Source organism: Aethalodelphis obliquidens, unplaced genomic scaffold (assembly GCF_003676395.1).
Source record: "Aethalodelphis obliquidens isolate GAN/ISIS:26980383/991018 unplaced genomic scaffold, ASM367639v1 scaffold10, whole genome shotgun sequence".
NCBI classification, from domain to species: Eukaryota; Metazoa; Chordata; class Mammalia; order Artiodactyla; family Delphinidae; genus Aethalodelphis; species Aethalodelphis obliquidens.
In genome coordinates this window covers 853,598-877,633 of record NW_020837954.1, presented here as the reverse complement: position 1 = coordinate 877,633, position 24,036 = coordinate 853,598, and the positions used below count along the sequence as shown (strand labels likewise).

At 45.0% G+C, this 24,036-nt stretch overlaps 2 protein-coding genes across 4 annotated transcripts; both read right to left on the bottom strand.

Annotated features, from left to right (window-relative positions):
- Window positions 1-8,087: 8,087 nt before the first annotated feature.
- PABPN1 (poly(A) binding protein nuclear 1) lies at window positions 8,088-13,889 on the bottom strand. Its single transcript, XM_027110845.1, is given in 8 exon segments — window positions 8,088-8,512; window positions 9,443-9,594; window positions 9,679-9,766; window positions 10,233-10,339; window positions 10,649-10,716; window positions 11,425-11,539; window positions 11,893-12,006; window positions 12,008-13,889. Coding segments are annotated over 8 exon segments (921 nt in total). The 5' UTR covers window positions 12,245-13,889; the 3' UTR covers window positions 8,088-8,472.
- Window positions 13,890-18,976: 5,087 nt separating this feature from the next.
- On the bottom strand, window positions 18,977-24,028 carry BCL2L2 (BCL2 like 2). 3 transcript variants are annotated; one of them, XM_027110847.1, is made up of 4 exons: window positions 23,844-24,028; window positions 23,458-23,545; window positions 22,541-22,980; window positions 18,977-21,918 (listed from the first exon to the last, which is right to left on the bottom strand). In XM_027110847.1, the coding sequence occupies exons 3-4, from the start codon at window positions 22,970-22,972 to the stop codon at window positions 21,769-21,771; spliced, it is 582 nt and encodes a 193-aa protein (XP_026966648.1). In that variant the 5' UTR covers window positions 22,973-22,980; window positions 23,458-23,545; window positions 23,844-24,028; the 3' UTR covers window positions 18,977-21,768. The 3 variants fall into 3 exon arrangements, with proteins under 3 accessions (XP_026966648.1, XP_026966647.1, XP_026966649.1); XM_027110846.1 differs by lacking the exon at window positions 23,844-24,028 and having other exon boundaries at window positions 23,458-23,821; XM_027110848.1 differs by lacking the exons at window positions 23,458-23,545; window positions 23,844-24,028 and adding an exon at window positions 23,307-23,448 and having other exon boundaries at window positions 19,133-21,918.
- Window positions 24,029-24,036: the final 8 nt, after the last annotated feature.

The following is a 24,036-nucleotide window of genomic DNA, read 5'->3' as shown; positions in this document are numbered from 1 at the left end:
TGACTGGTAATTAGAGTAGCCAGATCTTGACAACTGAGAGCCTGCAATCTTCTTACCGCATACCAGATAGAAAATAATTCTAAACACCATGAAAGAAAGTATTACTTATCCTGTAATATTAAGTTTAGAAGGTACCCCAGGAACTTGGAGATCATTTACGGGCAAACAAGGAAATGACTACTTTCCTTGGAGAGGTTGTACTGACGAAGCATGAACAGTTCTTAGAAATGTTTTAGTTGGATTCACAAGTAAAAGCCATTATGGATTATTGAGGAGAAAATTAAAAGGATATACGGGGTACATTTTTAACCTAAAAAATGTTACATGAAGTGATATGAAAGCCACTCCCATTCCTCATTCAGTCAACCTAGCCCGGCTACCGTGCAACCGATTTTTACTGATTATCCACTACTGTCTTGTGCTGCCTCAGGTCTGGGGGACATGGTCCTTGCCTGCAAGAGCTCAGAACACTGGGAGATAAATAATTACAATCCTATATAGAAAATGCAGAAAAATATAAAAAGTGCTGTAGCAGCTCTAAGGAGGACAGGATATACTCTATTGGAGGCAGTCAAGGAAAGATTCTCAGATATTTGGATTGGACCCTACAGGGTAAGTCTTGAGTTTGCCAGGGACAGAAAGGAAGAAGAAACAGTGCAAAGCCTAGAGACACGACAGAACATGGTATACATGGAGAAGAGCAGTGTTTACCTTAAACTTCCACGGAATAAAAGGCAGCTATGAAAACCCACAGCTAACATCATATTTATCAGTGAAAGTCTGAAAGCTTTACCCCCAAGATCAGGAACAAGACAAAGATGTCTGCACTCATCACTTCTATTCTACATTGTACTGGAGGTTCTAGCCAGGGAAATGAGGCAAGCAAATGAAATACAGGCATACCTCAGAGATACTGAGGGCTCAGTTCCAGACCACTGCAACAAAGCAAGTTACACAAATGTTTTGGTTTCCCAGTGCATATAAAAGTTATGTTTACACTGTACTGTAGTCTATTAAGTGTGCAATAGCATTATATCTATAAAAGACAATGTACATATTTTAATTTAAAAATACTTTATTGCTACAAAATGCTAACCATCATCTTAGCCTTCAGTGAGTCGTAATCTTTTTGTTGGTTTAGGGTTTGAAATATTGTGAGAATTACCGAAATGTGACACAGAGACATGAAGTGAGCAAATGCTGTTGGAAACTGGCACCAAGAGTCTTATTCAATGCAGGGTTGCCACCAACCTTCAATTTGTAAAAAATGTAATCTCTACCAAGTGCAATAAAGCAAAACCCAATACAATGAGATATGCCTGTAAAAAGCACCAAGAATGGAAAAGACAATGTAAAACTATTTTTGCAGGTGACATGACCTTGTATACAGAGAATCCTAAAGAGTCCACCAAAAAGCTATAAGAACTAAATAAGTTCAGCAAGGTTACTTAACTAGTGACTGAATGTGGAGGATACAAGATCAATATACAAAATCAATTGTTTTTTGGCTGCACCACGCAGCTTGCAGGATCTTAGTTCCCTGAGCAGGGATTGAACCAAGGCCCCCGGCAGTGAAACACCAAATCCTAACCACTGGACCACCAAGGAATTCCCAAAATCAGCTGTATTTTTATACAACTGCAATGAACAATTTGAAAATGAAATTAAGAATTCCATTTAAAATAGCAAAACCTCAAATACTTAGGAATAAATTTAATAAAAGTGCAAGACCTGTACACTGAAAACTACAAAACGTTGTTTAAAGAAATTAAAGATCTAAATAAATGGAAAGACATACTGTGTTCATAGATTGGAAGATTTAATATTGTTAAGATGCAATCTTCTATAAACTGATCTACAGATTCAGTGTAATCCCTGTTAAAATCTTTGCCATCTTTTTTGCAGAAATTGACAAGCTGATTCTAAAATTCATATGGAAATGTCAAAGACCCAGAATAGCTAAGCAATCTTGGGAAAAAAGCAAAATTGGAAGACTCACACTTTCCACTTTCAAAACTTATTACAAAACTACAGTAATGAAAACTGTACTACTGGCATAAGGATGGACACATAGATTGATAGAACAGCATCGAGAGTCCAGAAATAAACCTGTGGACTTACAGTCAACTGATTTCAACAAGGGTGTTAAGGCCATTCAATGGGGAAAGAATAGGCTTTTTAACAAATGGGGTTGGGACAAATGCATTATTTGCATGCAAAAGAATGAAGCTGGACCTCTACCTCACACCATACACAAAATTAATTCAAAATGCATCAAAGACTTAAATATAAGAGCTAAAACTATAAAACTCTTAGGAAAAAACATGGGCATAAACCTTCGTAACTTTTGTGCTTCAAAGGACACTATCAAGAAAGTGAAAACCGGGACTTCCCTGGTGGTGCAGTGGTTAAGAATCCTCCTGCCAATGCAGGGACACAGGTTCGAGCCCTGGCCTGGTAATATCCCACAGGTCACAGAGCAACTAAGCCTGTGCACCACAACTACTGAGCCTGCCCTCTAGAGCCCGCAAGCCACAGCTACTGAGCCCACATGCCACAACTACTGAAGTCTGTGTGCCTAGAGCCCATGCTCCGCAACGAGAAGCCACCGCAATGAGAAGCCCACTCGCTGCAACTAGAGAAAGCCTGCGTGCAGCAACGAAGACCCAACTCAGCCAAAATTAAATAAATGAAAGTGAAAACCTACAAAATGGGAGAAAATATATTTGGAAATCATATATATCTGATAAAGGTCTAGTATTCAGAATACATCAAGAACTCTTGCAACTCAACAATAAAGACAAATAACCCAGTTAAAAAGTGGGCAAAGGATCTGCTAGACATTTCTTCAGAGAATATGTACAAAGGGCCAGTAAGCACATGAAAAGATATACCCCAGAGAAATGAAAAGGTATGGTCACACAGAAACTTGTACACAGATGTTTGTAGCACACTATTCCTAATAGTCAAAAAATGGTACTATCACAAATATCCACCAACTGATGACTGGATAAACAAAATGTGGTATATCTATACAGCTGATCCTTGAACTTGGGGGTTAGGAGCGTTGACCCTCTATGCAGTTCGAAATCCTCAAAAACTTTACAGTCTACCCTCCATGTCATAGTTCTGCATCCATGGGTTCAACCAACAATGGACCAGGTAGCACTATAGTACGTATTTACTGAAAACACCCCACGTTTAAGTGGGCCCATGCAGTTCAAACCCATGTTGTTCAAGGGTCAACTGTACAATGAAATATTATTCAGCCATAAAAAGGAATGAAGTACTGATAAACGCTACAACGTGGATCAATCTTGAAAACATGCTAAATGAAAGAAGCCAGACAGAAAAGGCCACATATTGTACGATCTCATTTATATGAAATATTCAGAAAAGGCATACCCATAGATATAGAAAGTATAATTAGTAGTTGCTAGGGACTGCGAGGGGGGGAGAATTGGGAATGCTTGTTAATGGGTACAGGGTTTCTGTTTGCCATGATGAAAACGCTCTAAAATTAGGTAGTGGTGATGGTTACTATATAGGTATGTACATATATATGTATAAATAATATGGTTATTATAAATATATCTACTAAATATCACTGAATTTTAAGTACACTTAAAAGGCAAATTTATGGTATATGAATTATATCTAAAAAAATCCATAGAGCTTTTTGGTGGGATGCAAGTCAGAAATATTGCAAGCTTTCTTCAGCAAATAAAATTAAAGTTCCTTTACTTAGTGACCCCTTTTTCTGTAACAAATTCTATCACTTAGAACAGTGCCCAGCACTTGGTAAGGACTCAGTAAATGTCTGTTTGTTGAATGAATGATTGCCATAGGCATAAAGGAGAAAGAGGCATTAGCTGGGTTGACATTTTTAAATTAGATGATTTGAGAAATCAAATCTGCTCATCTAACCATATAAAAGTGAGGAAAGCTATTACATTATTGAAAAAACCCAGCCACCGCTTTTTTCTGTTGCTGGTGTCAGGTTGGGCAAATTCTGAGAAAGCACTGGGCTGTCCTCATTCATTTTGTATCACCCACAGTCCCTCAAAGGATCTCTGACTCAGACTCACTCCAGAGAAATCTTATAGACAGGCTTCCCCAATCTCTCCTCCTCAAGGACACTTCCTTCCCACAGAATCCGAATGAGACCAGACTCATTGCTGTCCCTTGATTAAGAGAGAGCTTATTAGGAATGACTGACAGAAAAGTAACCAATCTTTCTCAAAGAAAGCAACTTGCTTTCTAAGCTACTTCCTCTAAAATCACTGAGGATGACACAGGAAAAATGAAGAGACCAGGTAAAGCAGGAAATCTAATTCCTGTTAAGAATAGGAATCAACAGGGACTTCCCTGGTGGTGTAGTGGTTAAGAATCTGCCTGCCAATGCAGGGGTCACAGGTTTGAGCCCTGGTCTGGGAATATCCCACATGTCTCACAGCAACAAAGCCTGTGCACCACAACTACTGAGCCTGCGTGCCACAAATACTGAAGCCCACGCGCCCTAGAGCCCACACGCTGCAACTACTGAAGCCCACATGCCTAGACCCCGTGCTCTGCAACAAGAGAAGCCACCGCAATGAGAAGCCCGTGCACCACAACGAAGAGTAGCCCCTGATCGCCACAACTAGAGAAAGCCCGCGCACAGCAACAAAGACCCAACGCACCCAAAAATAAATAAATAAATAAATTTATTTACTTAAAAAAAGAATAGGAATCAGCAGGCCCGGGATAAAGGGACCCTCCAAAGTGAATTAACACCTTCTGAACACCTAAGTGGCAGGTGCTGTGAGCTATACAAAGGCACAATCCATGCCCTTAAGGGAAAACACGGATGTAATTATTTTAATTATGAAAGCATGAAGTGCCAAATAGAGATAGGAGCAATTTGCCGAGTGCAGGAGTGATTCATCCTGACTAGGAAATCAAAATAAGTTTCCTGGCTGCGTTACTTGGCTTATACACCTTGGCTTCTATCTTATGATTCTGACAGACTAGATGTGATGGGCATAGCAGGCTGGAGGAACAGCATGAGCAATACATGAAAATAAAGTAAAACTCAACTGGAATGCACAGTACATCAGATGTAGGGAAGAATGTGGCAGGAAAAATCAATCTGGATCAAATTGGGAAAAACCTTAGTTCCACACTTGGCAGCATAGGGGCCTTTTTGGAAATACGAAGAGTTTGGAGACAGATTATTGCCAGGAGTCCACTACAATCAAGGTGGGGAGTTGCTCAAGCAGTTAAAGTAGGATAGAGGACAGACAGGATATTGAGAACGGACTGAACACAGAAAATTAAAACAAAGAAGAGTCAAAAAAGCAATTCATCCTCCAAGATCCAACAGGCTACAGGGATTTTTTTAGATAGCCACTTACTGCCACCTGGCGGACAGACAAGACCTTCCCAGCATGAGCAGCATCAAGCCACTTAAGATGTTGCACATTTTTCTAATAAAAAGTTAATACTGAACACTTTATCCAGCCTCTTGCTAATCAGCCTCTAAAGTTTCCGTACTCAGCTTATGAGACACTGTTCTAGTTGAATCTAGTTAGAGAAGACTCCCAAATGCCTAACAAATGACACAATGGGAGGTAGATGATCAAATATTAAATTATGGGATGGTCGATACCTAAAATTTCAGAATACAAAACCATTTGGAAATAAAAAACAAAAAATATTTGGGAGGTTGGCTGAGGCTCCATGGATATGGAGAGCCATTTCTTTAACCTAAGATTATCGAAGAGAGCATCTCGGTCAGAGGCAATCATGAACAAAAATCCTAGGAACAGAAGTGAACATACAGAGGTTTAAATATTTACAAACTGTAAGTAATGGAGGGTCTACAAAAAGGGGTGTGTGTGTGATATAGTACCAAAGGCTTTTAAGACCAATCTAACATTAGAATATAAAATGGAAAATTAGGTCATTAACACAACCAAGTAACTCAACTACTAAACTTAAGGATACTCAAACAACGAAAGCCACTTGTCCTAATTAATGGAACAATCCAAAATAAGTTAGCTAGGACTTCCCTGCTGCAGTGGTTAAGAATCTGCCTGCCAACACAGCGGAAAGAGGTTCGAGCCCTGGGTCTGGGAATCCCACATGCTGTGGAGCAACTAAGCCCATGCACCACAACTACTGAAGCCTGCGTGCCTAGAGCCCATGCTCCGCAATTAAGACTAGGCCCCGCTCGCCGCAACTAGAGAAAGCTCACATGCAGCAACAAAGACCCAACGCAGCCATAATTAAAAATAAATTTATAAAAAAACGAAAACAAGTTAGCTGAACGTATTAAGTGGCCACTGAACTACTAAACGTAAGCTTCGCAATTATCTTTAAATGTTAACTTTTATTAATAATTTTTTTAATTTCTGGCTGTGTTGGGTCTTCGTTGCTGCACACAGGCTTTCTCTAGTTGCAGTGAGCGGGGTCTACTGTTCGTTGCGGTGCACAGGCTTCATTGCAGTGGCTTCTCGTTGCAAAGCACGGGCTCTAGGTATGCGGGCTTCAGTAGCTGTGGCACATGGGCTCAGTAGTTGTAGCTCGCGGGTTCCAGAGCGCAGGCTCAGTAGTTGTGGCTCACGGGCTTAGTTGCTCTGGGGCATGTGGGATGTTCCTGGACCAGGGCTTGAAACCGTGTCCATTGCATTGGCAGGCGGATTCTTTTTTTTTTTTTTGCGGTATGAGGGCCTCTCACTGTTGTGGCCTCTCCCGTTGTGGAGCACAGGCTCCAGACGCACAGGCTCAGCGGCCATGGCTCACGGGCCTAGCCACCCCGTGGCATGTGGGATCTCCCCAGACCAGGGCACGAACCCGAGTCCCCTGCCTCGGCAGGTGGACTCTCAACCACTGCGCCACCAGGGAAGCCCCAGCAGGCACATTCTTAACCACTAAGTCACCAGGGAAGCCCTAATTTTTTTTTTTAAATTTATTTTGGCTACATTGGGTCTTCATTGCTGTGCACAGGCTTCTCATTGTGGTGGCCTCTCCCATTGCGGAGCACAGGCTCTAGGAATGCGGGCCTCAGTAACTGCAGCACAGGGGCCCAGGTGCTCCGCGGCACGTGGGATCCTCCAAGACCAGGGCCCGAACCCATGTCCCCCGCATTGGCAGGCAGACTCTCAACCACTGCGTCACCAGGGAAGTCCCCCTAATTATTTTTTTTCCTCGTTTTTTGAGCCTACCTTGGGGTAGAGAAGACAAAAAAGGCTACCCAGACGCCAACATAAGAATCTAGTGCTGTTGATGTGGATAATTCATTTGCACATAAATTTTATCAAGAGGACACACTAAAGTGCTATTAGAGCACTCTAATCTGGCCATTCCTTTATATTCCCAGGCTCATTTAATGTACCTCTCAAATGCCAATCAGGGCTACATGCTTTCCAGAAAACCCCATCAAGCTCAGCTAAACGCACAATGTTCCTGCTAGTTGTACTTCTGACTCCTACTCCTTAGGTGGGAACTTCCCCTCCACAACACCAGCATTTCCAGAAAGGAGAATTAACAGCCATCTGGGATTTAAGAGACAACAGGAAGATAAATAATCCATACACCCAAAAGGCCAAACATTTTTTATTTTCAAAAACAACTTTATTCATGACACATATTAAAAAAAAAACTCCCACCCCCTGGAAATGAGCTAAAAAAATAAACAAAATCCACCTCCCACCTCCCTGTCCCCACTTCCTCCCATTCCCTCCAAACAAAAGGGAAAAAAAGGCAAAGGAAAACAAAACAAAACAAAAAACTGAAAAACAAAAAACACCCCAAAACCCCCCAAAACAAGGTAGTGCATTTCCCCAGGGGAAAGGGGAATTTACACTGGAGCCGCTGGGAGCGGATCGGAGATCTTCCGGCTACAGAAACCTGCAAAGAAAGACACTCAAAACAGAAAAAGAAACACAAAAGGAAACAAAATAGATCACCAGGCAATCTGGAGGGGCAGGGAGCCAGAAAAGAGGGGTGGGGTGGGTGGTAGACCTGGCAGGACAGGAACAGGCAGGAGGGGACTGTGAAAGCTAGGGAGAAGATGGAGGGAAGGTAACAAGCAGAACAGTTTGGTGTCCTTCCAGAGCCCTGGGTAAAAAAAAACCCTCCTACCACCCATGCCCACCTACCCTTGAGCAGCCCGCAAGGGGGCAAAGGGGCACAGGGAAACAGGGGGAGCAGCTTGCGCGGTTGAGACGTGTCCATGGCGAATCCCCAGAGTGAATGAGCAGCCCCCTGCCCCACTCCCTGGGCCTTCCCTTACTCCCCAAAGCAGGTCCCTCCTCAGCAGTTAGTTATGGGATTCTCCCCCCTTCCACAGTATATCTTTTTTTTTTAAAAAATATTTTTTTCCATCAAGGTCATCTTCTGTTTTTCTTTTTTTTTTTTTTTTAAATTCTTTTTTTTTTTCCTTCTTTCCTCTTTTTTTCCTCTCTCTCCTCCTAATACACACTTTTTTTAGTAAGGGGAATACCATGATGTCGCTCTAGCCCGGCCCCTGGAAGAAAGAAGGAGAGTTAGGTGTTAACATGATCACTAAATAGTTCAGCACAAGCCCCTCCCCGTGGGCCCTCGCCCCAGTTATTGAGAAGGGAAGAGGGGAAAGAAGTTTCCCAAGTCCTAAAACTGACCCCCACAATCCCAGAAATAGTGACACACCTGGCAAATGGGAGTGGGGAATTAACTGTTATTACCTCGCCAAACAGTGGCAATAAAGAAATGCATCTGAGACATAGGGGCAAGAAAAAGGACTCATTGTTTATCCAGATTCCAGTTCTCCACAGCTCTTAAAAGCGAGGCTCTCACCAACAGATCCTCCCTAACTCCTGGGAGCTGACAGGTAAATCTTATGAAAAGCCAAGGTCTATATGCCTAAACTGTCTATTTAAATGTAAAGAAACGGAAGTAAAGTGAAGCAACAACATGGGTGCCACACTAGGCCCAGCAAGAAAGTTGCAAAAGACTGGCTAAAGAGTAAATATCTCGATATCCTCCCACATGGCTGTTGAGGAGGATCAACTAGCCTCTGGTTTTCTTCCAAGGGAGGTTCAAACTTCAGCCCCTCCCTAACTCTGAGCAAAGTAGCAAAGGTCCAAACAGTGCTTTCACTGCTCTGAGGCCCTGTTCTTCCTGGGAGTTCTGTGTAAACACCTTCACTGCCATCAACTCTCAAGGAAAAAAAGGCTGGGTGGAGAAGCATCTCTCAGAACAGGGTGGAGAGATCCAGCCCTTATCACCAATTCCTGCTCCAGAAAAAGATGAGACTGGCCTCCTGGCCTGCAACTACCTTCCTCACCCTGCACAGGCAGGAGACCAAGTCCCCAGAACCAAGGGGAGGGTAAAGGAGGGAGGTTCCTCAGATGAGGAGAGAAGGAAGCATACAGGGCTCATGGGAGGCGGGGGAGAGGAGCAGCCCATCTATCCTGACCTGTAGACGCGACCCCGGGGCCTGCTGTTAAAACCACTGTAGAATCGAGAACGGGAACTGTTGTAGTTGGTGGTCCGGGCACGGTATCGGGCTCTCGGGAAACCCCGGTCTGTTGTGCTGATGCCTGGTCTGTTGGTTCGTTTTGGGATCACCTGAGAATGACACGTACAACACAATGCCTTAGAGCCAAGCTGGAGAACTTACAGAACCAGAACAGCAAAGGGCACAGGGCTTACCTTGATTTGTCTTCCTCTAAATAGGGACTCATCTAAGGCCAAAGAAGTCCTCACTGACTCTTTGTCTGAGAACTCTATATATGCAAACCTGAAAAGGGTAATTGCCACTTTATCTGAGGATACAAATAGCAGCTCACAGGTCAAATCCAACTTACAGGCATGCTTTGTTTGAGTACAGTGTGTTCATATTTTTAATTATTTGTCAAAAAAATTCTTAATGGAAGATTTTAATCAAAATTTGCAGCTACTCTTGGAAAATTATAAGATAGGATACAGAGGGCCTGGTTTTCCGCAAGGCAGAAAACGGTGGGGGCCATGCAGAAGGCGCCCCCCCTTATAGTTCATGATCCCCCCCCACACCCAGCCCCCATCTCTGTTATCTGTTGGGCCCCTGAAGGCAATTTTATGTGCAATCCTTGATATGTATCAACATTAACACCTATCTTAAAAGACAGACTACTTACTTTAACATCTAGGTAGCTTACTGCTCAATATAAAATATAATTTATTTATTTTTTAACTGTGACTAAAACGACCTCAACTTCCCCACTTACCCTTTGGGATGGCCACTAAATTTGTCACATAGTATAGTAACACGGTTGACTGAACCACAGCCATGAAAGTGTGCTTCCAGCTCTTCTGCTGTTGCACCATAGTCCACCTGTGGGGGGGGTACATTTCACAGGTAACAGGGCAAACTCCCATCTCCACAGGTACTCTGCCTAGCCTCTGCGCTGGGCCATCCATACACACCAAAGCACACCAATATCTAGCTCTCTAAGGAACTAACCTCTTTTCCTTCCAACCCCAGAGCCTCTGCTAATCACCATTACCTTTCACCTCATTCCAACCCTCCCTCCACCCCTTAAATCCACCACCTACCCTGGAAATGGTTCCTTTCAAGACTCCTAATAAATAATCCCCCAAACTAAGAGATTTCCCCAACCCTAGTCAAGGCTCTGGTACATACATTGCCAACATAGATGGAACGGGCATCAGCCTCCATCTTCTCCTCAATGGACATGATCACTGGGCCAGCTTTGAAGAAAAAAGGATCAGGAAAAAAACGCTTGTTTTCTACTTGGCCAATCTATGCACCACTACCACCACCACAAGCAGCAGCAAAGGTAAAGATTTTGGTCTGTTCTGTTCCCTGCTGTACCCATTACCTAGAAAAGTCTAGCATGCAATAGGTGCTCACCAAATACTTGAAAAATTAAGGAATAGATTAATACAGTCTTAAAAATCAAAGAAAACAATACAGGGATTCCCTCCTGCCCCCAAATCAAGTACCTATTGAGTAGCTTCGGTTAAAATGATTTGAAAAGTGAACAAAATTAAGTCGGCTGAGGCTGGACATTTCTAGATTAGAGGAGAAGCCCCCTGAAGCTGAGCAGTTTATCTTAGAACTCCTAACTAAAGGTCTCCAACTGAAAGAAAAACTATTGGACTTGAAGGTCAAATACCAGCTGGCAACCTCCAAAAAGGGTAGTGGAAGACTAAGAACAAAGAGCAACACATTTGTAACAGGGACAAAGGGAGGCACAAGACTACCATCACCAAAACATAGGCCCCGTCTCACAAAGGTCAGAAAAACACACAATGGACTATGACTGCAGCAACTGCCCAGTAATTGCTCAGACAAGCAGCTCCAAGGTTCCGAGCATCTAATTCCATATAAACCGTGCTCCGAGAACCCTTCCAATCTCAGGACCCGGGTTCCGCGTGCAACCGCCAGTTACTCACCATTGCCTGGAGGTGGACTCATATTCATCTGCTTCTCTACCTCGTTCTGTAGCTCTTTTAGCTTCTCAGCTTCTTCCTCCATCTCCCTGACTCGAGCTTTGATCGCTTCCAGCTCCTACAATGAGTGGGGAGGGTATGGAGAACAGCTTAAGAGGAACCAACGCAGGGGCTCTACCCTGCTCTCCTTCCGCGCGCGGCCCCAGCCATGCTCGGCCATTTCTCTCGCCCGACGCGAGGGTCGTAATGAAAAGAAAACCAAGCTACCTTCTCTAGAACAACACTAGGCACCCATGACGCCCGAATCAACCCGGCTGGGCCCCTTCTGGCGGTCGAGGCTGCCTCCCCAGCCCGGCCCCAGCCACGTTATTCCCCGCCCACCCCCATCCCCCGCCCGCCTCCCGCTCGCCTGAGCTCTGGGCCTCCCGTGACACGGCCGGCCGGCCTGCTCGCTCGCCCTCCTTCCCTCACCGGGTCCTCAATGGCGCCGTCCCCCGGGTCACCCTCGACCAGTCCCGGCTCCTCCTCCTCCTCCTGGCTGCCGGGGGCTCCCGAGCCAGGCCCAGGGCCCGGAGCTCCCGGGGGGGGCACGGGGCCGGGGCGGCTCCTCTTCGGGCTCGGGCTCCGGCTCGGGCTCCAGCAGCAACTCCTCAGGCTCCAGTTCCTCAGACTCCAAGCCGTTCCCGTAGTCCCCTGCGCCCCCCGGGGCCCCCTCCCCGGCCTCCCCACCGGCCCCGGGCACAAGATGGCGCCGCCGCCCCGGCCCGGAGCCCCGACCGCCCGCAGCCCCCGCTGCTGCTGCCGCCGCCGCCGCCGCCGCCATCGCCGCTCAGACTGGGGCCAGCCGCCCAGCGATTGGAGAGCTGCGCCGGCCACGCCGAGGATTCATTAGTCAAGCAGCCTGCCCGTCACCACGAGCTAGGACTCCATTGGGGAATATTACTAGGCAATCAAATAAGACCCCATCCCTAAGGCGGGGGATTGCGCCAAATCCTTAAATCCCGGTAGGAGAAATCGGTCTGTCAATCAACACTCGTCCCACCTCCTCTCAAGTCCTTAGGTAACAATACCGCCTAGCTGTGACGACATTCCTGCTTCTCCCCCGCCTAAGGGCGGGTCCGCGAAGTATGACGGTCGGTGATTGGCCGCTGGCAAGGCGAGTGGAAAGGACCAATCTTCCGATCGCTTCGCCGAAGTGGCCCAACCTCAGATGCCGATTGGCTCGCGAGATTCGAAGGGCTGACACCCGTTTCGTGACAGGTGAACCTTGCCCCCGAACGGACTGCCGGGCTCCCAGTGAAAGCCGAGGTCACATGACTGGTCTTTAGGAGGCGGCCATCTTGATGCTGCTGGTTGCCAACTAGTGAGTTCTTGGAAGGCAGAGTCCGGAAATACTGCGGCGGTTTCTGGAAACTGGTCTTCTACCAGGAATGCACCAGTAGATGGGATGTTGCTGGAAATGGAGGGTTCTGAATGGCGCTCTCTGGGAAGGAGCTTATCTTTCCCACCCAGGTTACTGGCACCACCATCCACCAGGTCTCCCCAAACCAGAAAGCAGGGAGGAATCCTCACTCCAGTACTAGTCATGAGCCGTGTATGTGCTGTCTTCCTGCACAGGCATACTTTCCAAGCATTCTGCTCATGCCCCAGTTTCATTTTTTCTTTTGCTTGGACTGTTTGCTGCAGCCGCTTAATGGGTCAGCTTCCAGTGGGTCACCACTCCAATCCACACTGGCCAGGTTAACTCTCAGAACTCCTTACTGAGGTCTTGGAGACCTCCAGACCAGGCTACTAAGTGCATGTTGTTTCCACACTCTTCATTCCAGTGGGTGTATCTGCACCCAGGTCTGTGCCTCTGTACATGCAGTCCTTCTTCAGCCAGACCACTGCAAACCCTATCATCACCTCCTCTGTGAAGCCTTCCACTAACTGGCCTCCCCTCTTCTCCCATGACAAGCGGGCCTACCTCCACTGTGCACTTAATCATTTTGTGCTTCCTTTCCTAACTAGAGCTTGTGAGAGCTTGGAGATGAGAGGCTGGATTCTATCTACATTTGCATCTCCACGGTGGAGCAATATGCCTAGCACATAGTAAGTATCCAAATAAATGTTTGTTGACCAAAGGATACATAGACTGGGGATCTGGGTGCCACCCTTCATCTACAGCGCTTTCCCAGACCCTCCTTCAGACCCCAGAGGAATTCCACCTCATCGTTGCACTCTGAGGTACCAATGAGACCTAGCCCTGGAAAGCAGGGTTGCCATAGTTTAGTGGTGATCCTACACATTTATTAAAAAGGAAGGAACGGCAGTGCTAAGTTTGCAAGAGGGATAGCTGCAGCCAGACCAAGCTATGGTTTGAGAGCCAGATTCACATGAGCCCAACCAAATAGTTACTCAAACAACCTGGAGAGGATGTACATGACTTGGTAGAGGGATTTGAACAAGAGGAGATTCCTACTAGCAAACCAAAAGTCAAAAGCTTCACAGTATACCCCACTCTTCCCCTCACCCTCATTTTTTCACACAAATCCTTACCTCAGGAACAGGAGAACTTGGAGCAGAGTCACAGTTGCTTAAAATTTCACTGAAAATTACTTCATCAGCCATCTCAGCTTCAGTGGTCTGGGAGAACTAAGTTGAGCACCGCAGACAAGCTCTAAAAGATTGTGAGTTTGCTGGAAGAAAAATCTTTTCTACTGATTTTAACCAAATCAAGACTTGGATGTTTATTGATACCTAATTTAAACTAAGAAAGCCAGTTAAGGGAAATGTGATTTTTAAAATAATGCCTTTGAACCACAGTTTTGTTGAGCACTGGATTTTGTAACAGGCTGCATCCTGGACTCCTTGTTATGTTATCTCATTGAACTCTCATAACATTATGAAACAAATAGTCCCCAAACCATAACCTTTTTTAGGGATGAGGAAAGAATGAAGTAACTCCCCCAAGTCATAACTAATTAGAAGTGAGCAGGGAATCCAAAACCAGATTTCAAAGCTCAGATCAAAATTTCTGTAAGGTCTGTTTTAATACACAAAGATAACATTACGTACAATGCTGAAGCTGGAAAAAGACTAAATTCCAATAAGAGATAAATGTTTAGGCAAACTATAATTACATCACAAGATTATTATGCACCTATTTTTATTTTTTTATGCACCTATTTCTTTTACAAAAAGGTTTACACGTAGTGTGTGATAACTTATAAAAATAATTTTTGTTAGGCCAAAGAAGTAGGATGTAAAATTGTATATAAAGTATGATTAAAATTATGTATATCTGATTTTTTAAAAAAACAACTTGGGCATTGGAGAAAAAAAGGAATAAGAACCAGTACAATCTGTTCTTTGGCAATATGCAACAAAAGTTTTTAAAATGTTGAGGTTCTTAACACAGTAATTGTATTTCTTATCATTTGTTCTAAAGAAATAATCTAAAACCTAGGTAAACATCTGAGAATAAAGGTGTTCTTCAAAGTGAAAAAAAATGTAAACAACTTGATTGTCCAAGTGGGCACTTTTCAGGAAAATTGTTATACACACATATATGTAATTTTATATAGTCATTATGTCTTCAAAACATTTTTAATGACAAGGAAAATGCTTGCAATATAATGGTAAGCAGAATTGCAATGTACAAAATTGTATATACAAAAAAAAATTGTATATACAGTATGATCATAAAATATAAGCACAAACAACTGATGGAAAAAAAATATACCAAAATGTTAATAGTGATTCTCTCTGGGCAGTAGGCTTATTATGATTGATCTTCTTTATAATTTTCTATATTCTATGATTTTTCCCACAATATTGTATATTATTTTTATTTAAAATTAAAAAAAACACTTGGGCATTGGAGAGTGCCCAGCTTCCAAACTTACTCTAATAAGCATGATTACTTTTACAAACACATTTTAAAAAGATATTTGAATGGTGATCTGTAATATAGTTCCCTATTAGACTGAAAGTGTAAAAGGCAGGGACACCTTCTTAATTATATTTGTATTGCCATTGGCTATCACTGTGTGCTCAATAAATGTTAACTGAATGAATGATCTTCTGTAATAAATTTATATCCTGCCTGTTGTTGATGCATAGACAACATCAAAGAGATAAGTTTTCCTCTGAGAATGAATTTTTTTTTTAATTGGTATGTAATGATGTAAGATTCACACATTATAAGTATACTTTTCCTTCAGTAATAATCTATCAATAGAGGGCCATGGAGTTCCGGAAAAACTGAAACTCAGTGATGTTTTGCCCTAGAAGAAGGAAAAGTGTGTTAACAAAAGTGAATGATCTGTTGAGTTGAGAAAAGGAGAATTAAATCAGTAAAAATGGATGAGGGCATGTCCAGTTCTGTCCAGAAGGGAAAAGTTTTCTCACTAAACATATAAATACTTGGCTTCCTAGTAGTTTCATCCCCATTTTTAACTCCTGCTTTGAAAATTTTACATTTACTGGCTGCAATAATTCCCTCTAATCTAGAAGTACATTGTTTACTATGGTAGCCGCTCGTCACACGTGGCTACTGAGCCCTTGAAATGTGAATGGTGCTGAATTGAGATGCGCTGGAAGTGTCAGATATACACTGAATTTCAAAGACTCAGGATGAGAAAGATACTTATGTAAAATAACTTAATAATTGTTCAGTATTAATTACAGATTGAAATTATAGTAGTCTTTATATACTAGGTTTAAAAAAATACTATTAAAATTAGTTTTACCTGTTTCTTTTTGGTTTTTTTAATGAGGCTACTAAAAAACGTAAAACTACATATGTGGCTTGCATTATATTTCTTTTTTTTTTTTTTGACTTTTTAAAAATTTTGATTGGAGTATAGTTGCTTTACATGACTTGCACTATATTTCTATTGGACAATGTTGACACAGAACCTTGGAGCCTTGATCATTTACTTACCTCTGTTTTGGAGCCAACTCCAATTACTTTCTAATGCAAAGTCTGGCCCGACCTACCTTAACTCCCTAGGTCCAACCTTGCATGGAAGTGGGGTGGCCATTTAAGTGAGAAGGAGCCTCTCTTGGGCTGCTTAATTTCCATTCTGCTTGGTTAACTTTTAGAAGACTTTGTACCTGAAAAACTTCTTTTTTATATGTTCCTTATAAAAAAAATCCTAAAATACTGATAGCAAAAAGAAAAAATAAAATCACCCATAAAATCCACCACCCAGAGATAATCACTAATGATATTTTGGCATATACCATCCTGAAACTTTCAATACACAAATACATATAGAGGTATATATATGTGTGTGTATATACATATTTTTTTTAGCAAAATGGGATCATACCATATATTGTTTTCTAATCTATTTTTTTTACCTAATAAGATAACAAATATTTTTCCATGTCAATAAAAATATTTTTCCAATTTCATTTTTCATGACTTTACTCAGAAGTTACCTTAGAAATGAGGCCTTCCCCACTCACTCTATTTAACATTGAAACCTATACATACACCTTCCCATCCTACCCTAATGAATTATTTTTCTCCATAGCATTTGGCACCTAACGTGAAATGTTATGTTAATGAACATCGTGAAATTTATTTATGTAGGTAGGTAGTTATTTAGCTTTTGTTTGTTTCCATTACTAGAATGAAAGTAACATGAAAGCAGAAATTTGTGCCTGTTTGTTCACTTCTCTACCTCAGTGCCTAGAATTGTCCTCAGCACACCTAAGACGCTTGAATATTTGCTGAATGAATGAATGAATGAATGAATAAAAAACTAGATAGCATTCCATTATATTATGTTTTCTGGTTGATTTTTAAAATATTGTTAATTTATTTGTATCTCACCTGTATCCACATTTAAGGCAGCTTTTAAAGTTTTCAAAGGATCTGCTCTCAACTAAAAACACAGAATATTTATAATCCATCCATTTGCTAGAAAGTGTAACTAAATGTTGCCCAATTTTTATCAAAAGTATCATTTGGAGAAATAACATTCACAGAGAACTGTCTGAAGAATAAACAATCCATCTGTCCATTTAGATAGTCTGAAATTTAGCCCTATTTTAAACTATGGCATCATAGAGCATATTTGAGCTAAACTGTGACGATCCTGATAGAACAAGCTTAGGACCTGCTGAATCCCCATTTGGTGTTTCTGCAAGAAACGGTAGTGTAAAAAACAACATCATATTTGCTGTCAGGTGTTATAGAGGGTGGTGTCCACTATATCATTCAGTGTCTTCTCAGAAGAGCCACAAAACTTTTTGCCTACCTTGAGGAACTGAAAGGTTTTACAAATCCTAGGAGGGATGTGAATCTCATTGGTTTTCCAATTTTCTTTAGCTGCCAAGAAGCTCAGAGTTGAATTCATAGCCTACCTTTAGTATTTGGGAATACTGCTTATAGAATCCTTTTCTGTGTTCGTTTTCCTTTTTGCTGTCATTTTATTATAATATTTCAATTTTCCCTTTACCCTTACTTTAAAAATCTATATTTTCCTATTGTTTTGTCTTTCGTGTATTATAGTAAGATGCTGCAAATGCTTTTTGGAATTAGGCAAACTATAAACCAGTCAAACTACAGTAGGGATAAATACACTAGCTATCATAGCCTAATGATATTAACTATTAAGAGCATCTAATTCCCTTTTCCCTAGAGCCATGTTCACCAAGCCACTCTCTGATTTTAACATGGCTTGTCCCGTAGATTTTTCTATATAGAGAGAATAGAAATACAACACTGGATTCCTCTAAGCAGTGTATTTCTCACTACAATTTAACACATAAACCCAAATACCATTATATTGCATTGGATTATAGAAAGACTAGAAACTCCCACTTGTGAATTAAAATTAAGATCACTACTCCTGTCAGACATGATTTTGATGTGGTCCTAGACTAGAAGTACAGAGGGATGGGCTGAACAATTCCTGTAGATCCCATCCAGTTTAGCAGTTTGCATTACAATGGCTGAAACCAAATGTCTCGGGAGCAGGAAAGTAAGCAAGGGCTCCATTTTTGCCAGACTTATTTTAAGCCTGAAGTAGGCAGCAGGATATTGAGGAGAAATGCTCATTATCACATACTTCTGATTTAGCAGCTGAACCACAACAGGGGACTTGATTACATCATAAAGATTTTTGGTAGGTTTTGTTTGTTTTGTTTTGGGTTTTGTTGTGGCCATCCCAAAGTAACATATACACACACCCTCTCAATGCTTGGGTTGGCACAGATGGAGTTCTTGGCTTTGGGCATTTGGCTAGGATGGGGGGATGGGAGAACAACTCTGATTTTCTTTTTTCTTTTTTTTTTTGTCTGCATGGCGCAGCTTGTGGGATCTTAGTTCCCTGACCAGGGGTCGAAACCGGGCCCTTGGCAGTGAAAGCGCAGAGTCCTAACCACTAGACCGCTGGGGAATTCCCTCCATTTTTTTTTTTTTTTTAATTTTTTTATCTCAATACTTTCCCAAATCCCTATTAATCTAATTCTTGGCCTTAACAAGGTCATGATGAGATGCTTAGATCAAGAAATGTCCTGACCCCAGGCTATACAGTATAGAAGTCACAAACCCTGCTCAGTCCTTCTCATTAAACTTCTGGGTTTTATTTATTTTTTTTAATACGACCATTACATATTACACAAAAATAAAAGTCAAATGAACTTGGTATTTATAAATTATTAAATAAAAATACAGGAATATATATTTATATTTATAGAGCTTTTTCTTTTCTTCTAAACTAACCAAATCTGTTCTCCCGCCGCTTTATGATTTTAAAAAAGTAAAATAGTGTATGCCCTAGAATAAGTGGGGAGTGGGATTAATAAGTGCAGGACCTAGTTGCCCTACCTCTGCTCCTTCCTTGGCCTAAGCAAAGTCCCTATTTGTCCCTTTGAGCTCTGGAGAGCAAGAAACACCCTCTCCACCTATTTAATCTCTGAAAAATGGCAATAAGATTTATTTCCCTTATTTTAAAAAAAATGAAATGGATTTAAAAATTGGGAGCCATACTCAGCCTTCTTGGCCAAGAGCTAATCCCAAGGAACTATATGGCTCTAGAAGAGAGTCGCTAGTTTTCCCTGACAGAAGAGTCTCTGGGGTTTCCTTTCCCCCTCAAGCTCAGAAGGGCAGGACAGGTCAAAACTGCCCTCTGTGGTCCCATCCAAGCTATGCTTCCGGGAATCCAGACCAAGCCCTTTTACCCTTTCAGAAAACAGCCTCTCCTTCCACCCAGGTGTGAAGGCCTCAGAGCCGGGCTTTTTGGTAACCTGACCACAGTCCCTGCTACCTCTGTTTGCTAAAGGTCCCCAGGAAAGCTACCAGGGCTAGGCGTCCTGTGGTAGAGGGTAGGGGGAAGAGTCTGACCCAAACCTGGGGGAGCACAGGCTCCAATTTGGAGCTGACGGTCTAGTCAGTGGTTTTCCAACTTTGTTTTTCAGCAGCAAACCCCTTAATGCAAATAAAATCTTACCCTGAACCCCGATATGTAAGACAGCTACAGGGGAGCTGTTCTGTTTGAGGGCAAGTCACCTGGCCTGCTCAGTGCCCCCGCCTCATCTCCCCCAAGGACTCCTGAGGCAACCCTAGGAAACTTTGGGGCTCTGCCAAGCAGTTGGAAAACCACTGGCCTAGTTTGTCCTGAGCAAGTCAGAGACCCCCCCCACCCCAACTGCCTGCCACAGACTGGCTCTGAGTGCCTGGTACCAGCATACTCACAACAGACCAAGTGGCCCATGCAGTCCACCACCTCCCCTATAAATACCGTTAAAAAGTGCAGCCCTCTCTCAAAAGCAAAAGTCTGAGCTAAACACCTGAGGCCAATTTTGGTCCCACATTCTTGTGAGTACAACTATGTTGCCACATTCTGGGACCAAGTGAAAATCTCCAAGAGTCAACCATGGTCTAGCTAAGCTGGTCAGTGCTCAGGATCAAGGGCAGGGTTCTAGAGCACTGTGTCAGAAGAAGTCAGCATTGGAGAGCAGCAATTTTAGCACCTAGGAAAGTGCAGCAGTGAGGTCTGGCTCAGGGCATACATCTGGAGTGAAATCATGTCTTTCTCAAAAGAAAAAGCTGTCATCTGAATCTGTTATAGAGGACAGGGAGCTCTAAAGTTAACATCCTCAGACTCTGAGGTACAGACAAGTAAAACCCATGCAAACAGCGTGGCTTCCAAGAAAATATCAATGTTTCTAGGTCCTGGGAGGTACTGTGGAACCCAGACACCTGGCCCTTAATAAAGCAGCACCAAAGCCCACCACATGGAATAGGCCAGTCACGGAGTACACGTCACCCTCACATTCATGGGGTTCAGAGCTGGAATGTTCCTCTCAAGACATCAACAGTCTCTCCGAGACACAGTGCAGGACCCAGACTGTATTCCAGATCTGCATTTACGTCCACACACTCAAAAGGAAAATTAGTAAGAGCCCCAATTTAGAGTTTAAGTTTGGGTACAAAAGGTCCCAGAGATAGGGAACACTTTAGGCACCAGTGTGCCCCAGTGGGAGAGGAGGGCAGCAGGCAGCTCCAGCTCCCGAAGCCTCCACCCCCGCAGGCTCCGCAGCCCTGCCTTTCTGTCAGAGCCCAGGAGGCAGCAGCAAGTGCGTGATGCACAAGGAAGGGGGACAATGAAGGAACAAGGCCAGCTACAGAAGTGCTCTTCTCTCCAAAGCCCTGCTGACGACTTTCTGCAGAAAAGTTGCCAGAGCCCTCAGTCTGGATACAGTGTTTCTCTCCCTCAGCCTTGAGGCAGCAGGACAAGGGGAGAGGGGAGGGGACGTTGGGAGGAGGGACAGAGAGCTGCCCCTCGTTCTCACCACTGCAAGAGGGAATGTTTTCTCCTCGAGGAATCCCACGGCCACCAGATTAGACAAGCAGCCCAGCATGCACACGAGCACCCGTGCACATGCACACGCATGTCCCAGCAGCCCATGGTCACAGCCACCTCTCCCTATCCCCTGAGAACCCCAAGCTCCCATTCCAAAGGGATGTTCCTTCTGTGTTTGCCCCAAATCTCACTCACTCAAAGGAGACGCCAACCCCTTATGCAAGTCCACCTTCCTCGGGGCTGCAAATCAAGCTCTAGGTAGAGTTTCATGTGCCTACACCTATAGGCATAATCCCTCCCACCTCCCCCCAACCCTGGAATGAATCCATCTCCTGACTTTCCCAATACATTCCGCAATAGCTCCAGTTCACTCTTTCAACCGCCTGCCTGGCACACTCAGCTCTCTTGCATGCTACCTTGCCCCTTCCCATCCCTGTTCCATGCCCATCCTTTCCCCCACTTCTTCCAAAGGCATTCCTCTGCTCTGTTCCTGCTCTCCTGTCCCCCAGACACACCTCGCCCCACCTGGCCCTGGACTTTCTCACTTGCTAGCAAAAAAGGCCCCTACAGTTACCAGGGCCCCCAGTGCCACGGCCCCCGTCAGCACTGTCCTCACTGAGGCCCAGTTCCCCTCCCGCAGACGCCGCGCCTCCTCCAGGGCCCCGTCCCCGTATAGAGCTGTGAACTCCGCCTGTGGGAGAGAAGGGAAGTAGGAGAGAAAGAAGGAGAAAGGGATATCAGGAGAGGAAAGAGTGGAGAAAAGAGGAGAGGGAGAGTTCCAGTTCCATCCACTGCAAGCACTACCCCACCCCCAGCTCCTCTCTGGCCCAAGCTCCTGGCCGCCAGCCCCTCTGATGCCCCCTGAGCGCCTGGCTCATTTGCCCTTCTCTACGTCAACTGAATCCCATCCTTTCCCTGGCCAAAAATTCTGCTCAGAACTGGCATCCTTTGCCAAGGCTTGCCTTGACCACCACCCATCCCTGATCCCTGACACCCCCATGCCATGTACTCTGGTGTAAAAAATTCCCGATGGCTGGATGCCATTTCTCTGCAGGCACTACACTGTCTACTGTGTATTCTGTCCTCTGCTTTGGACCATGAGCCCACCCAGTGATGACTGCATGGCAGCCCTGGAGTGCAGAGTCCAGTGATACCCATAGTGAGGGCGTCTGATTCCACCCAAACAGGGAGACTCAGCCCCCGCGCCTCATTCCCAGCACAGCCGCCCCCAGCTCCAGCCAGAGCCCCCGTCTTCCCCCTGGAGACCAGCTTTTCAGAGGGATGTTCAGGGCAGCAATGGAGAAGTTTCTTACCCAGCCCCCGCTGCTGTGGATCCAGTCGGCCAGCCGCGTCTCCAGGTAGGCCACCATCCACTCCTGCACTTGTCCCACAAGTGGCTCCATCTCCTTGTTGACACTCTCAGCACACAGCGCGGCTCCAAAGACAAAGAAAGCCACAAGGCGGCCCCAGTTGGGCCCCCCTTGGAAGAGTTCATCAGAGACCTGGGTGAAGCGTTGCTGGGCCGAGCCCGGGGTCACATGCAGCTGAGCTGCCAGATCCGAGAAGGTGCGCCGGAAGCGGGTCTCGAACTCATCTCCAGCTGCCCGCATGGCTTGGTGCAGCGGGTCAGCTGCCGGGCCCTCCCCGGGGCCAGCTCCACAAACATAACCCTTCTGCCTCAGCTTATAGCCTACAAAGTCTGCCACTAGAGCCCGTGTGTCTGGGGCCGAGGCTGGGGTCGCCATCCGGGCAGCTGCAGGAGTCAAACACAAAAGACTGGCATGAATATATGGTCAGAGACCCAGAAGGAGGCATTTCAGGTTTGGCCAGCCCATGAGACAGGGAGGGAGGTGAGGGGAAATCTCAGAAACCACTGGGCCGGGACGAGTAAGAACAAGGAGATTAGGCCATGGTGCGGGGCCAGGGCATGAGGGGCTGGCCCTCAAATTCATAATATGCCAAATTAAATGTAAAACAAGTAAATTTCACCTAAAATACTTTAGATTCTTTTCATAACAAGACAACAGCAGCTCTATGACACCTCTATACCTCCCCCACCAACCCCGCCACAGTACACACCTTTTTGGCTAGAGGAAGGGGCTTAGGACCTCCCCAGAGGCAAGATGTGAAGATGCTGGCAGAGGCACAAGATGGGCGAGGAGACAGGGGCTGAAGGGAAAGGGGGAGAAGCAAAGGGTTGCCCGGGACAGAGAAGGAAGGGGACACTCACCCAGCCTGGATGGCAGCTCTTAGGACCCAGCGCTGGTGGCAAGGAGCCCCCAGCTGGGGCCTTTCATCCTCCTGCCCAGCGTGGAGCCCTGGGAAGGGGAGGGGGAGATCAGAGCTAGGTGGGGAAGACCAGGGATCAGGGTCTGGGCTGAGAAGGGCTGGGGTTGCAGCTCCCGGGACCAGGCCCCTGCCCCCAACGCTCTACCAGCTGTGTGGCCGAATCCATGTTTAATGACTGTCCTCCCGGGAAACCCAGGGCCAAGGGCTTCCTGCCGACACCATCTCTACTCCCGCTCCCCCCAGTGCAGCCCAAAGGCCCAGCTCCTCCCTCACCCCCACCCTCAGCCGGTCTCCAACCCCGCCTGCCTGCCAGGTTAGGGATCTCACGGGTCAGGCCGCTGCCAGGATCTGGCTGTTTCCTGGTGCAGGAGCTGGGAGGGAGGGAGAGAGGGAGGAAGGGAGGGAAGGAAGGAGGGAGGAGAAAGGGGGGGCGGGAGGGAGGGCCCGGCGCCGGGTGATGATGGGGCCCAGAGATGCGTCCAGAGAGAGGGGCGGGGCTGGGACGCAGGCTTGGGAAGGG